Here is a 14469-nt window from a genome sequence, read left to right as displayed (position 1 = left end):
ATATAATTTAGTTTAGTGTACTATGGCTCTTAGAACATGCTGTTGTGCAGATGAAAATTAAAAAAGAGTAAGGAATGTCAATTTGTGATTTCCACATTGGGCATCTGCCCAGGCACCCACCTTAGAGAAAAGCCTGATTACAAGTGCCATTTTAACAACCAGTTCACCAAACTCAACAAAAAGTTAGGTATTGGTTCTGCTGAACCAGTGCAAACTGGCTGAATCCCACCACTGGTTGAGACTATTATAACCTGAGGACCCCCTGTATTCCATTTGATTCTAAATTAAAAGGATTCTTGGAATGTGTTTTTATTATTTTCAAAATCTACCCAGGTCTTCTTATTTAATCTCAAGCAATCTGTAATCTCTAGAGAGGTGTTTGGAGTAGACCACAGAAAGCCCATATGCTGGGTTCAGCCTCCTCTTTCCTGGCTATCCTGAAATCTGAGAAGTGAGCTGGAGCCTTGTTCTGGAACAAGTTATCTGAGAAGTTACTTGTCTGAGGTGTCCTTCAAGCTGCAATGATTAGACATGGCCTCTGCCATTTGGGGCACCTCAAATAAAAGGAGGAGGGGTGTGGGGCTTTATAGAGGCGAGTAAATGAGGGGTTCATCAGCAAGTGTTGTGGGAGTCACGGAAAACATTGGAGATGGATCTTTCCTTGGAATATGCAAGAGTATAGTGTTCCTTTGAGATCAGAACACAAGAGTGGGGAGACTGATTAACTATAGTTTCTTTTCCAAGAGCACAGGGGTCAGGTCAATTCAACATTGTCACCACTGAAAGAAGACTGCAGTTCTGCTCACCTTTCCACTCAATGAGCCATGCCCTTGGCCTGCGTGTGTGACAGGAGACCCGAATTTGCTGCACACAGTCACTTACAGCTTGCTTGTGTCTCTGTTAAGCTGCATCTTGCTCCTCTGACTCTGATTTCAATGTCAAAGATATGCTTTTTTTATTTTTTGTTAAGGTGGCTATTATAATGCAAGTCAGGAACTTCAGCTGGTGCTCAAACAAAGAAGCAGTGAATTGTCCCCACAGCAGATATTAGCTTGGCAGAGTTGATAGTTGATTCCCAATATAGTGCCTCCCAAACTGAACTGTCACTGCATTTGCTGGTTTAGAACCTGGATATAACACATGGCTCTGCTCAGGGAGGAGCAAGCTGGAAACACAGGCATGGCACTTCCTGTGGGCACTTGTGGTGCCCGTGGCTGCAGACAGCAGTCTGCTGGGCTTTGACATTGTGTGTTTCCTGAACAGATCCTGCAGGAGTTGGAATATGGCCCCTCAGTGGACTGGTGGGCCCTGGGGGTGCTGATGTATGAGATGATGGCTGGGCAGCCCCCCTTTGAGGCCGACAACGAGGACGACCTGTTTGAGTCCATCCTCCATGATGATGTGCTCTACCCTGTGTGGCTCAGCAAGGAGGCCGTCAGCATCCTGAAAGCTGTGAGTTGTCACCCTGCACCCATGTTTCTGCTCCCCTGGCCTTCCCACCATCTCTCTCTCTCCTCCCTCCGTCCCTCTCTCTCCTCCCTCCCTGCACCCTCCCTTTCTCCCTCTCTCTGCCTCTGTCTGTCCTGTCCCATCCCGCCACTCCACAATGGATGGAGGAGGCAAGGGCAGTCCCCACTGGGGGTGCAGGCCCTAAACAGAGGACCACTGCCGAGAGAATCGGGTCCGGGTGGGTGTGGTTCTTCTTGTGGAAAAAGGAGTGTGTTTGTGTTTCCTGAGGGGGCTCTGAGCACACCGGGTCCTCCAGTGAGTGTTTCAGAGGGAGCAAAACCAACCCAAACTGTGCTGGGATCACCCTTGCTGCTGAGGCTCTGAGCTGGGCCCTCCTTTCCTACCTGTTCTGTGGCCTCTCTTCCTCTGGGGCCTGTGACAGGGACGAGGGGAGGGGAGAATGGGCAGGCACTGTGCTCCTGTGTCCACGGCAGCCTCACTGTGGCTGCAGAGCTGATCAGGAAAGAAGTGTCCGTAGATTGGGAGATCTATGCAGCTGTGCTGGGCTCAGACCTATAATAGATTATCCCCAAACCCGCAGATAATCCCTCCCATGTGAAAGCGCTTAATGCTTGCTCAAGGCAGCCATTTCTACACCGTAGGACATGGTATTGAGGCACATAAGTGGTTACCTGTCTCCCTGGGGAAGCTCGGAGGCTGTGGTAAAGAGAATAGCAGACCCGTTTACCTGGGAAGGGTCACCCTGCTGGGCAGGACCCCGGTGCCAGCCCAGGAGCACTGGCTTCAGCGCTGGCTTCTTTCACCTGCCAGGAAGCCCGACGGTCAGTAGTTGGCATTCCACATTCGCCAAATTGCCCTCTCCTCGTGCCCTCTCTACCATGATTTCCTTTACTTGTTCTTTTGGTTACCTCCCCATATTTACCTAGTTATATGTATTTTACAAAGAAACTTTATATCATTATCATAAATGGAAAATCAGAATTATTTGCTATAACTACTTAACATAATTCATCACATGAAAATGTTAAAAAGATCTAAAGTGATTCCGTAGGTGGCCAAGGGTAGGGGGTCACGTACCATATTTTGGAAAATGTCACATCAGAACATGTTACTTTTAGCTATAGTTGGGGTTTTTTTTTTCCTTCCTCTGTCCCTCGCCTCATTCTTTCCCTCCCTATCAATTTCCCTTTCTTTCCCTTTTTCCCTTCTGTGAATTACTTCAGTTAATATTGAACTAATATGTGTTGAGCACTCCCAATGTGCCAGGCACTGTGCTAGATGCTACATAAGTACTGGTGACTGTAACAGCAGCCGTCCCTTTCAGTGGAGCTTGCAGTCCAACTGGAGAAGGTGGGCAATACATAAAAAATAGTTTTTATGTGGTCGCAGTTGGTATAAGATTAGCAAAGGAGTATGTTTATTTAGTCATTCATTTATTCAACGCATATATTTTGAGCATCTCGTGGGTGGCAGGCCCCATGCTCGTGCACCCCCGGCAGCCAGGACACAGCCCAGCAGAGCCGGCCACACCCCCAGGCCCCGAGCACCAGCCTGACACACCCTCCTGGGACCGGCCCTGCCAGCTCCCCAGCTGGATGACCCAGAGCAGTGTCCACGTCTGGAGATATTTTTAGTTGTGACAGCTTGGAGCAGGGGGTGCTACGGGCACTAGTGGAAAAAGGCCAGGAATGCTGCTCAACATCTTACAATGCACAGGGCAGCCCCTGTGACAAAAGTATCCGGCCCAAAATGTCACTAGCACAGAGGTTGGGAAACTTTGACCTACAGAGTCAGAAGCTTGGGATCATGCCTGTGTCACCAGTTGGTAACAGTGATGTCTTGGAGAGAAAACATCTTCCTCGTGAGAAGAGCCACTGGCTCAGGGGCTGCTTCCCGAGACGTGGAAACTTATGTTTATACGTGGCCCTGATTTGTCCCCTCCCAGAATGGGAGGACAGGGAGAGCTCAGGAAGTAAGGAGCAGTCTTCTACTCCCTTGGCCTTGGAGCACTTCACTTCCTCATACTGTCACTTGATTTTAGGGCCAGGCTAGATTGTCCATGACTCTGGCTACTGAGCTGTGTCTCTGAGGGCTGCTGCCTATGCGACGGTGGTGAGGGCCCTAGCGAAGGCCATTGCCTCCTAGAGTTACGCAGGGCACAACCTGTGAGTGCGGGTCCTGCCGCTTCCCTGCCTCGCTTCTGCGCCCTGCGCCCAGCGCCCTGCACCCTATTCACTCATTTCAGTGTGGTGAGAGTGCCAGTGGAGCCAGCGCTGAGGCAGGGGCTGGGAACGTCAGACTGACTTCTATATCACAGAGATGGCCAAGGGAAGGAGTTGTCTAGACAAATTAGAATTTAAATAAGAAACATGAGGTCCCAGGTCTCCACAGAGGGGGAAATTCGGGGAGGCTTCACAGAGGAGGCAGCATTTTGACTAGTTTGTAGAGGGTACATAGGCACTGGAGAAGGGCATCCAATGAGGAGACATGTAAAAGGCCAGCAAAATAGACTAGGTTCAGACCAAGAAGTTTCTGTGTGCCAAAGTATGCGGCCGGGAGTTTATCCTGCCGGTGACGGGAAGCCGTCGAAGATGTCTAAGCAGAGTTGACCCCTGCTGACCTTTAGATTAGAAAGATGAAGTGTGTTGGTACCATTCCTAGCTCACATCTACTCACCACCCCTTTACTCTCTTATCTACGGTTCTCACCCCTCCAGTAGCATTTGGTCTGTGCCCATGCGGTTTGGTTTTAGCAGTACCAGGTAAAAGATTGTAGGAGGCTCTCCCAGTTTCTCTTGCTAATGAAGTCTGAACTTCTACCATTATAGATTTATCCCTTTGGTTTATGGCTTTTCCTCTTAAGTTTCTTTATATAAATATAGACTCAGCCTTCATGCTATGAAACTTAACACTTTGTCCCTCTTAATACACAGACATACACACACACATAACTCTACCTTTATTTTGGGTGGCTATCAGAAATATTCCCACCTATTACCACTGATTTTTTTCCCAAGGTTATATTGTTACATAGCTACTCAATTAAATTAATATTTGTCATCAAGACTGACTCATTTAATAGGAATAAGTTCTGCTGGGTGTTCAGGGTCATAAGACACCAGCCAAAAATATAACCCATCAATGTGGTTGTTATGGATAAGCATTAAGAAGCAATAAGCCTTTTTCTTCTTTTGATTTTTTTTAATCTTTTAATCTGCATGCATTTTTTTTTTTTTTTTTTTTTTTGGCTGGAGATTACAAATTCAAATCTTTAAAAACCAGGAGGGCCCAGGTCCAGAAAAAGGAAAGGGCAGGAGGTACCATTGATAATTTACCTTAATAGGAATATCTGATCCTCTTTTCACACCTCACAAAGGACCATTGACCTCTCAGTGTAGATGGTTTATCAGACTTCCGTCTCCCTGAAGAAAGGACTTGAGAATCTGAGGGGAGGCAGCGTCAGTAAGAGCCTGCATTTCTAACCCCAGCTTGGTACCTTGCTGGCTCTTTGACCTTGGCCAAGCTGATTAACTTCTCTGTGCCTCAACTACTTACTTATAAAATGGGGACAATAATAGTAGCTCAGAGGGTTACATATGACTGAAATGAATTTATACACACACACACACATACTTACACACACTCTCACATACTATATTTAGAATGGTGGTTGGCGCATAGCAAGTTCTATATAAGAGTTTACAAGGACCCTGCAGGGTAGGACCCTAAAAGTGCAGAAAGCAGTGACACTGAAGACGTTACCTTGGCTGACTTCTGCTTTCCTTCAAAGCCTGTGCCTGTTGGGCCTTGGTCACTAATTCTGTCCTCTGTCCTCATCCTCACAGTTCATGACCAAGAACCCCCACAAGCGCCTGGGCTGCGTGGCAGCACAGAATGGCGAAGATGCCATCAAGCAGCACCCGTTCTTCAAGGAGATTGACTGGGTGCTCCTGGAGCAGAAGAAGATCAAGCCACCCTTCAAACCTCGAATTGTAAGTAGGGCCCGGAGCTCATCCCACCCCATGGGCTGGGCCTGGGTGCCATGCGTGGGGTGATGGTCTGAGGCACATCTTACAACCGCGATGACAAGGGCACAAGGTAGTCAGGACATTCCCTAAGAAAGGGTCTCTGCAGCCCTGAGAGTTTACTGTAGAAAATACACAGCCTACAGCCATAACCAAGATGGTGATTTATATGGGCCACAGGAGGACCTTTTTATTAACTTTAATAGAGATTTGCTTACTTATTTTTATCCAAAATGACAGAGGATAATAGTTTTCCGTGTAGGGCAGCAATATAAGGTTTCTTTATAAATACACAGGTTTGTTTTTTAAATGAGTCCATTTAAAGAAAAGTGTTAACTAAGTAACAGTTATTATGTGGAACTAGCAGAGAGCAGGAAGCTGGGACTCAGTGACTGACATTTGAGGACTGTCCCCTGGGAACCCCTAGGGAAGCACATCGGTAAGAGGCCAGTTCCTCAGGCCACGTCACAGGTCCCCTGTGGCGCTTGGTCCCGCTGTCCCTTCTGACTTCCATCCAGCTCAGCACACACTTCCTTCCAGGTTCTTAGACCTGTTAGGATGTGGCCAGAGAAGGGATACAATAACGGGTGGAAGCTCAGAGCTTGGAAAGAGGAATAGAACTGTTGAGTCTGGCCTTGACTCAGAGCAAAGACTGTCTCCTGACAGTGACCTTGGAAGGGGACAAGGTTGGTGCTGCTCTCCTTGAAGAACGTGTGTGTGTGCATGCACGCGCACACACGTGTGCATATCTGGGGGGGATATCTTAATTCCATTGACTTTTAGCATGATGATGAGGCTGGAATTTTGGGTCACCAGCTGGCTTGCTTACTGGGAGTTAAGAAGAATGTGTGATATAAGAATTTACCAGGCAGAAGCCCCCGACAGCCCTCAGTTGCCCCCTTTGTCAGATGACCCCTCCTCCCTCACTACTAGGTGCACCAAGGATCTCCTCTGCTGTGAGTCATCAGAGAGGACTCTCACTCTATTCCAGAAGGTTTTCTGGGGAGCGAGTATTGACTGCTGTGCTTCTCAGAAGTGTTCTGTTGGCAGGGTGGGGAGGGACTAACTCTCAGCTGAAGGGCATGGTCCAGGCCTCAGCCAGACTCTAGACTCTAGAGTCTAGCCCGCAGGCGTCCTCAAACTACGGCCCGCGGGCCGCATGCAGCCCTCTAAGGTCATTTATCCGGCCCCCTGCCGCACTTCCGGAAGGGGAACCTCTTTCATTGGTGATCAGTGAGAGGAGCACTGTATGTGGCAGCCCTCCAGCGGTCTGAGGGACAGTGAACTGGCCCCCTGTGTAAAAAGTTTGGGGACCCCTGGTAGAGCATGGTGGGTGGACTGGCCCTAGACACTCAGCCTGTCATCATTCTTCATTTGCTTTCTTCTTTAGTTTTATGAGGTTTCACTGGCTAGCACACAGCTTGGCACAAGCTAGATTCAGGTCCACCTTCTTTCCTGGTTAACTTCACCCCCCGCCCAGCCCATCTCCCCCGTAGCTCAGCCAAGCCCGTGCTGGGGGGTTGGGACGGGAGCCGCTGTACATGCCAGCCAGTAGAAGGCTGTCCTGCCCTTCCTGGGGTCTGTGCAGGTGGTCTAAGGACAAGGTCAACTCTACCCCTGGCAAAGCGAGGGGAAATTGGAAAGCGGAGGCCAAGTAGAGAAGGAAGAGAAACTAGAGTCTTGATAGGAGGGTGACATGTTAATTTGGCTTTAATCTAAGTTAATCAGCCCAAATAAAACTGGGAAATAGGGCAAAGTAAAGAATCCAGGCCAAACAAACAGAAATCCAGTACAAGGTCAAGGACGGATCGGTCAGCGCAGGTCTACTAAATGAGTTAACCATCAATTTGAACTTCAGGTCAACAAAACAACTTGAAGCTAAGCTTGCAGAGGGTTGGGGTGGGGCAGCCCATCCTGTGACACTGAGGAGAGGACGGGCCCCATGGGACCATCAGCAGGAGTGTACAGGGGAGACAGGCTGGGGTCGGGCAGGGGCGTGCAGCAGGTCTCTGCAGAGAGGCTGCCTCCTTGCTAAGAGATCACAGGAAGCAAGCACTTGGGAAGATCCGTAGCGATAAAGATAAAAAGCACAAGGAAGTTTTTAAGTGTGGATTCACGGGGAAGCCTCTCACTGACACAGACTAGGTGGCAGAATGTTGTCCAAATCCAGCAGAGAGTGCTATGAGATCTCAGGAGGCCGAGAAGCTCTGGTCCCCAAAACCCTTCCCAAAGCCCTAGCAGGACTGGGGTTCCTTGCTGGGGTTCCGCCCTCTGGTCTGAACTCTGAGCCAAACGAAAGGGCAGACCTGAGAGGAGAGACATCTGGAGCAGCGCCAGGCTTCCCCAGAGCGAGGGAGAGGCGTGAAGAACAGTCAGGAGGTTTCTATGGGATGGAAGACACATGACACAGGGAACAGGGAAGAGCGAGGAATAAAGCAGGGGGCTGAGCACAGGACCCGGCCCACTAGTCTGCACGCTTCACTGGGCCCAGACAGGCAGGGAGCCCCGAAAAGTGTCCCTGGCCAGGAGTGCAGGTACTCCTGTGGGCAGGGGTGTGAGGGGGCCCTCGGATACCAGCAAGAGAAGTACATCCCTGGGTCGGGACCACCTGGGGGTTAGATGGGACTCCATCTCTACCTAGGGCACAAGGGACCTGTGCTTTTTCCCCTTGGACCTCCAGAGAAGCCCCCACCTGGGAGCAGAGGGCAACACTTGGCATGCTTCCCTTCCTGAGGGGCTCAGGTAGCCTCAGAGCCTTACCGCCCCCTGAGAGGACAGCAGTGAAAAAGGGAGGGGCTGTCCGGGAGCTCCCACCAATCTCAGTGTCTCAGCCTTCCTGAAGCCTGATTTCATCACGGCCCGGGAATCAGCTTCTGTACCTGTTCCTATGCCCCACTCCACCCCAGAGTTAGAGTTACCCTCACCACTGTTGGGGGTCAGGGGCAAATATTCAGTTAATTTGAATTCAGTTTGGAGGAAAGAACTGGAACATCTGAAGGAAGAATAAAAATGGAAACTCACACTGTGCAACAAGGTGTTTCCGATCACATTTTGAGCTGAATGATACTGATCCTTACAGAGTTCTCAGCTATAGGTCTTTAAAGACAAGTTATTTAAATATCTGATCACATTTATATCTTTTGGACTAGAGATTTCTCTTTAGGGAAATACCACAATAAGGAAAGGAAAGAATAGTCCTCATCTAGCTGGCAGGCTGGAAAGGTGTCCCACCTCTGCCCCTAAGTTGAAAGCTCTTTTCTGAAAAACACTAATGGCACCACTCTGAGTCATCTGTGGGTGTGTGTGCAGCAGAAGCGAATTTTAAGTTGGGTTAAATCCCACCACAGCGATGCATGTGCTGTACTCCTCATCACTGAAAGCCTTGCAGGACCAATGTGAAAACTTCTGTAAGGGTTTTATAAGCCTTCGCTCCCCTCCCCCACCCCTCACTGACTCAGGGTTAGCCCTGGGTGTGTGGGTCCCTGCCTGGCTCAGAAACCGGTGGTGAGGACAGCTCATGGGACAGGAAGTTCCATCACAGGACAGGCTCCCGGTGTCACATGACCTGAGGAGACATCAGGTGCCTCTCAAGGAGCGCAGGGAGAGAAAGGTTTTGAGGAGGAAACGAAGGGAAGCAGGCGTGGAGGGTGACATCAGGAAGCCTGGATAGTGGGTGGCAGGCAGCCGGGGGCGGAGTGAGGTGCTTGGAGCTTAGGCACAGACCCCAAGTCAAAGGAAGGACACTGTGAGGAAAGGGGGGACAAGTCTGAGCAAATGGCCCGAGCCTTGCAGTTTGATGGTGGCCCTAGAAGACACTGCGCATGTGCTCTAGCAGACAGGGAAACCCGGGCACGGACCCCTGATCTCGGCATCCAGTCAAGGGCCTGGGCTGTGAGGGAACAGCGGGTCTCCTCATCCTGCGCTAGCTCCACTTGCTCCTTCCCCTGCCCACTGACACCACATAAGAATGCCACCCATCCCAGAAACCTGCTGAATAGCCACTGTCCTGCACCCCGGCGGGCCGTATTGAATCTGGGGTGGGGCGTCTGTCCGATTCAGGAAGGACTTGGTTTTGCCTGGTGGCAGGTGCTGGAGGTGAGGCTGGGAGAGGGCAAGCCATCCCGTCTAGGACTTGAAAAGAGCCGAGATGCCGTGGCGTGTTTTCCAGAGCTCCCACCTATCCCCACTCCCATGGCATATAAATACTTGGATCCCCTTTTTGGCAGAACCTTGTGGTGGGCACAGTGAGCCTGCACTCTGCCCAGGCTGGCGCAGCAGGAGGCCGGGGCCCCGGGTCACCCACAGGGGCTGAGGCTATGGCAGGAGCACAGCTCTGGGCCTGGTTCCCATGGCCTCCCCAGGACCGCCCCCTCTGAAGATAGCACAAAGGAGATTGTCCAGATTCGCCACTGGAATTTGGCCTCTGGTCAGGTTCTATCACATACCTCCACGGGCTGCTGTCCCCTCTGGGCCTTTGCCTTCTTGGGATGTTTGCTAAACTGATATTTCTGCTCCCTGGCGCCAGAGCTTCCCCGTCTAACCCCTGCCCTGACTCCCGAGCTGTCACGAGTTCCCTGGGTGTCCTGCCTTCGGGTCTGTGTGTGCTCCTTGGCTCTGGCCCCTTCCCCAGGACGTTTTCAGTGGCTCCTGCGTCCATGTGGAGCTTGTCCTCACGCTTCTGCTCCCGGCTGTAGCAGCCATTGCCCACCCTGCACTTTCCCTTTTCTCCTCCTCCTGTCCACGCTCACACTCCACTGGTGTTGGGCAAGCAATGTGCCATCGACACTAAACCAAAGACTTTGTGCCGCCAGGTGCTCCGTTTAGTTTCCTGGGGGTGGCTGGCTTCAGAGCAGGGTGCACAGCAGTGGGTGGGGGAGTGGAAAAGCCAGCGGGGCTGGAGCCAAGGCCTTGGATGCTGGAAAAAACCTCCAAGCATAGAATGCATTGGTCTGTCCCGCGGGGGATTTGGGTCCGAGATGATGGCATGATCTAGTTGCCAGTAAACGAAGCACGTTTGGCTTTTGTGTTTTTGGTGAGTTTGTCTACTCTGGGACCATACAGGGCAGAAGTGATATGTTTGGTGTGGTCGAAGGGCATCATCTGACCTTGCAGATCTTGCAAGTATTTTGTTCATTGCTAGCTTCCTTCCTGCCTACTCCTCTCACCACACACATACACACACACACAAAGTCTTAGGCTCTGAGATTATGGCTCCCCGGGTTTTGGCAACATCTTGGGGGGAGCCAGTGGAGGAGCGAGAGACCTGCACCCCCAGAAACCTAGCCGTCCTCGTTAAAAGCCAAAGGCAATGAGGGAAAATGCTGGCCAAGTAAACTTCTCTTGTGTACGTGTTCTCTCTTTTCAAGTTCGCTTCAGTGTGAATATCCCTCTTTAAGGTAAGGCCTCCAGAGTGGGGCGTCTGTCCAGGTAGGTGAGCCCTCAGGCCCGGTGACGTGGAGGCCCCGTTCAACCTCATGCTCCGTTCATCCGGGCATCCACACTGCATGGCGGGACGTGAGGGAGGCCTTGCCTGCATGCTCCTGCATGACCGGGCTGTGCTGGGAGAAACCTGGGAAGTGGGCTCGAGACCCCCACACCCTCACCAATTTAGTGGCCCGAGGAAGAGCCCCTTCCCCTAAAGTCAGCCCACCTGCCCAGAGGCCACCTGATGGCGGGGACCACAAAGGCGCAGAGCCCAGGGGGTCGTTAGAGACTGCCCTCATCATCCACCTGACAGAGCAGAAGCCGGGCCCAGACGGCGCCCCCAGCACTGTCCATGCTGTAGGGAGAGCCCTTCGCCCCCCAGAGGCTGCAAGGGCCCTCGGAGAGCTAGGACTCCGGCACAGGGCTGGAGGGCACGGGAAAAGTCCAGGAGCCCAGTTTTGATAGTTGGCCCAGGTGGTGGCATGGGACAGTGAACATGGTACTGGCCTTGACTTCAGAGAGACTGAGGTTGAATTAAAATGTTATTACAGGAGAGCCACGTGAACCTGCAGATTCACTCCACCTGCAGACTTCTGGCCTCCTTGCACCCCTGACCACCTTACCTATAAAACAGGAATGAGAAGACCCTCTCCGAGAATCATGAACGGGATTAGATAACAAGCCCGAGATGCTTTGCTCACTGGAAGTTCTCAGTAAATTTTAGCTCCTCTCTCTCCATTCACCACCCTCCCTCACCCAGCCTATCAAAGCCCCTCTTCCTCTTACCCCAAGACTCCCAGAATCAAGACTTAAGGACTGCAGGAAGTAGTGTGAGGTTTAAAGGCTGGGCTGTAGAATCAGATGCCACCAGGTTCCGGTTTGGGCTGCAGGATCTTGGGCAAGTCATCTCATCTCTCTGAGCCTCGCTCTGCTGATCCACAGAGTGGGGATAGTAGTACCTACCGCCCTGGATTGCTGTGAAGAGTAAAAATCCTAATTGTGTGTGTGAACTGTTTAGGACAGTCCTTTATGTGCAGTGGGCCCTCGGGATGGCGTGATGCTGACAGTGCTGGAGACAGTGGCGGTCTAAGAAGAGGGGGCGGGGCGGACTGAACAATATTCCTGCTCCAAAAGGGGTGAAGGGGCCAGGAGTTCAGATGCAGGATGACACCATGCGGTCAGGGAAGGCAGCTGAAGACTGGCAAAAAAAACATCATTCAGACTCTGCCAGAGAGCTTGCTGGGGCTTAAAATCTAAGTTGGGGGAGTCCTAGGAGAAGGGCGGCGATGCAAGACCATAGATGACTCCGCCTAGATGCCAGAATTCCCCGCCCCTTGGAATAGCACCCCGGTTTCTCACACCGTCTGACCCTTCCCCATTATTCTGTGAACCTGCTCATCACCTTTCTTTCTTCTGCTTTTGTTCTCAGCGGTGTTTCTGCTGAGCATAGCTGTGTGGCTCTTGGCGCCCCAGCCCTGAGATGGTAGCCATCAGTGGTGAGACTCCGTGCGAGCACAGCAGGTTCCCAAGTGTTTCTAAGCCACACAGCCCCAGTGGGGCATCTTGACAGAGCTTTCTCCACCTGTGAATTCTCATTGGAGGAGCGTTCCTGCAGCCTGGGGTGAGGGGGGCCGCCTGCACATCACTTTAGTTCTGCTCTCCCCCCACCATGTGGAAGGAGTAGAGTAGGAATTTGAGACCTAGGCTGGTATGTCTATAAGTACCAAAGGTTTCTAGGTTGGTATTTGACGTCATGGGTTCATCAGACTAGTGAACATTGAATTTAATCTCTTCCCTGCTGCACCGGCACTGCTGGTAACACCAGCCTGGGCACATGGGACCGTCTGGGCTGCGTCTGTGGGACGGAGGGAAGAGCAGGAACAGTCAGGGAAGGTTCTCTAAAAGAGCTGGATCTTGGCAGAGAACGCCAGGAAGAGTTAGGAAGAGTGGACTACGTGGGAAAAGGCATGGAAAACAGAGGCAGGATTCCGATAAGCTTTTTGGCAGGTAGTTATTGAGCATGCACTTTGTGCTCTCTGTGAAGCCCCGGAGGGGAAGGTTGACTTGAGAAAAAAAGCATCCCCTGCTATCACGTTAATATCACCACCCGCAGGAGTTTAGATGACAGGAGGAGATGCGTTACTAGACACTTGAGGAATACTAGGCAATAGGGTAAAACCCACGACTTGACCTTGGGAGGGGAGTCTTGAGGTCTGGTAGAGGACGGAGAGGAAGAAGTTTAGTAGAGGACAGGCTGGGAGGCGGGGCCTCTGTTGTCACAGGAGCCTCTTCCCATCTGGGGTCTTGTAGAAGATCCTGTCCAGGTGGGGCCATTTGAACAGTGCCCTCCTGCCCGTTTCTGCCAAGAAGGCTACAGGGTGGTTGGCAGCCAGGAGTGGAGGGGCAGTGGTCAGAGGCTGAGTAATGTGCATCAAAGTAAAAGCAGAAAGAACACTAAACCCTCCCCCTGGAGGGGTTCAGTCCTCTTTCCCTGAGGCCAGAATTTGCTCTATGAAGGGTGCAGGCACCAAGGGACATTTGACAAGCTGATTGGGTTCCCCTGCCGTCCACACCAATCTCCAAGTTCAGGACCTGGATCCTCCAGGGCACATCTGTCATGGAGGAAAGAACCTCTTGGAAAACCCAGTTTTGCATAGGGGGGAACTGGTGCCCTGTTTATCCCGCATTGTGCGTGCTGGGGTAGCAGGTGGCAACAGTAGGGTTTGGCCTAAGCATGACACTCAAATGTTATTGTAGAATTCTGGGACTTGACAAACACACATTGGTTTGTGAAAATTCATTAAGGTTCCACATTGGTCTCTTCCAAGTGAGAAGACCTGGCCTATGAACCTATATCCACTCACTCTCCATATTTTCTGGCTCATCCTATCCGGGATCTACTCCAACCACAAAGGAATTTTCTTGGAGCTCAGAGCTTAGAAGTTAATAGTGTATTTCAGGTTTGTGAGCCCAGCCAGGTGTAGAGGGGGCTTGGGAATGACTGGGACAGTGAAATATGTTTCTTGCCTTAAGTAGAGAGATGGGAAGATAAGCCAGAATAGGGTTTATCAACTGAGATGACTTAGAAAATAAGCCAGACCTTGACTTGGGGCATCAGGCAGAGTCCCTGCCATTCCCCACAGCTGCTGGCCTCTCAGCTAGTGTTTAAAAATAATAGGGGGTCTTCCTGGAGAGGCACGGCAGATTTGTACAACACATAGCCAGGCACCTGGGATACGGCTGTTCCACCTAATGCCTCAGAATAGTCACCCCAAACATGGGATTCCAGGATTTAGCCCCACCTGGGCCACTGGCAGTGAGTTAAGAGGAAAATGCTGGACAGAGCTGGGCACAAGTTTCTGCTATCAGCATCTGTGAGACCCTGAGCAAGTCCCTGGATTTCTCTGGTCCTTCCTGTAAAATGAGACCTAAGCTTTCTTCCAGCCACAGCCGCTCCATTTAAACATGCTCCATGAGGACAGGGACTCGAGGAATTTTTAAAAAATCAACATTATTGTAATAAAATTGACATAGAATAAAATCTACTCGTT

At 51.1% G+C, this 14469-nt stretch overlaps 1 protein-coding gene across 2 annotated transcripts in view; it reads left to right on the top strand.

Moving 5' to 3' along the window:
* The window catches only part of PRKCE (protein kinase C epsilon), a 512328-nt gene that overhangs the window by 482237 nt on the left and 15622 nt on the right, over positions 1 to 14469 (top strand). For both annotated transcript variants that reach the window (XM_066378351.1, XM_066378350.1), the window contains 2 exons: positions 1264 to 1452; positions 5315 to 5461. In XM_066378351.1, coding sequence (XP_066234448.1) covers positions 1264 to 1452; positions 5315 to 5461 — 336 coding nt within the window. The remainder of the gene's footprint in view (positions 1 to 1263; positions 1453 to 5314; positions 5462 to 14469) is intronic.

Source organism: Saccopteryx leptura, chromosome 3 (assembly GCF_036850995.1).
Source record: "Saccopteryx leptura isolate mSacLep1 chromosome 3, mSacLep1_pri_phased_curated, whole genome shotgun sequence".
In the NCBI taxonomy this organism is placed as follows: Eukaryota; Metazoa; Chordata; class Mammalia; order Chiroptera; family Emballonuridae; genus Saccopteryx; species Saccopteryx leptura.
The sequence above is the reverse complement of the archived record's forward strand: the minus strand, read 5'-3'. Positions and strand labels throughout refer to the sequence as shown.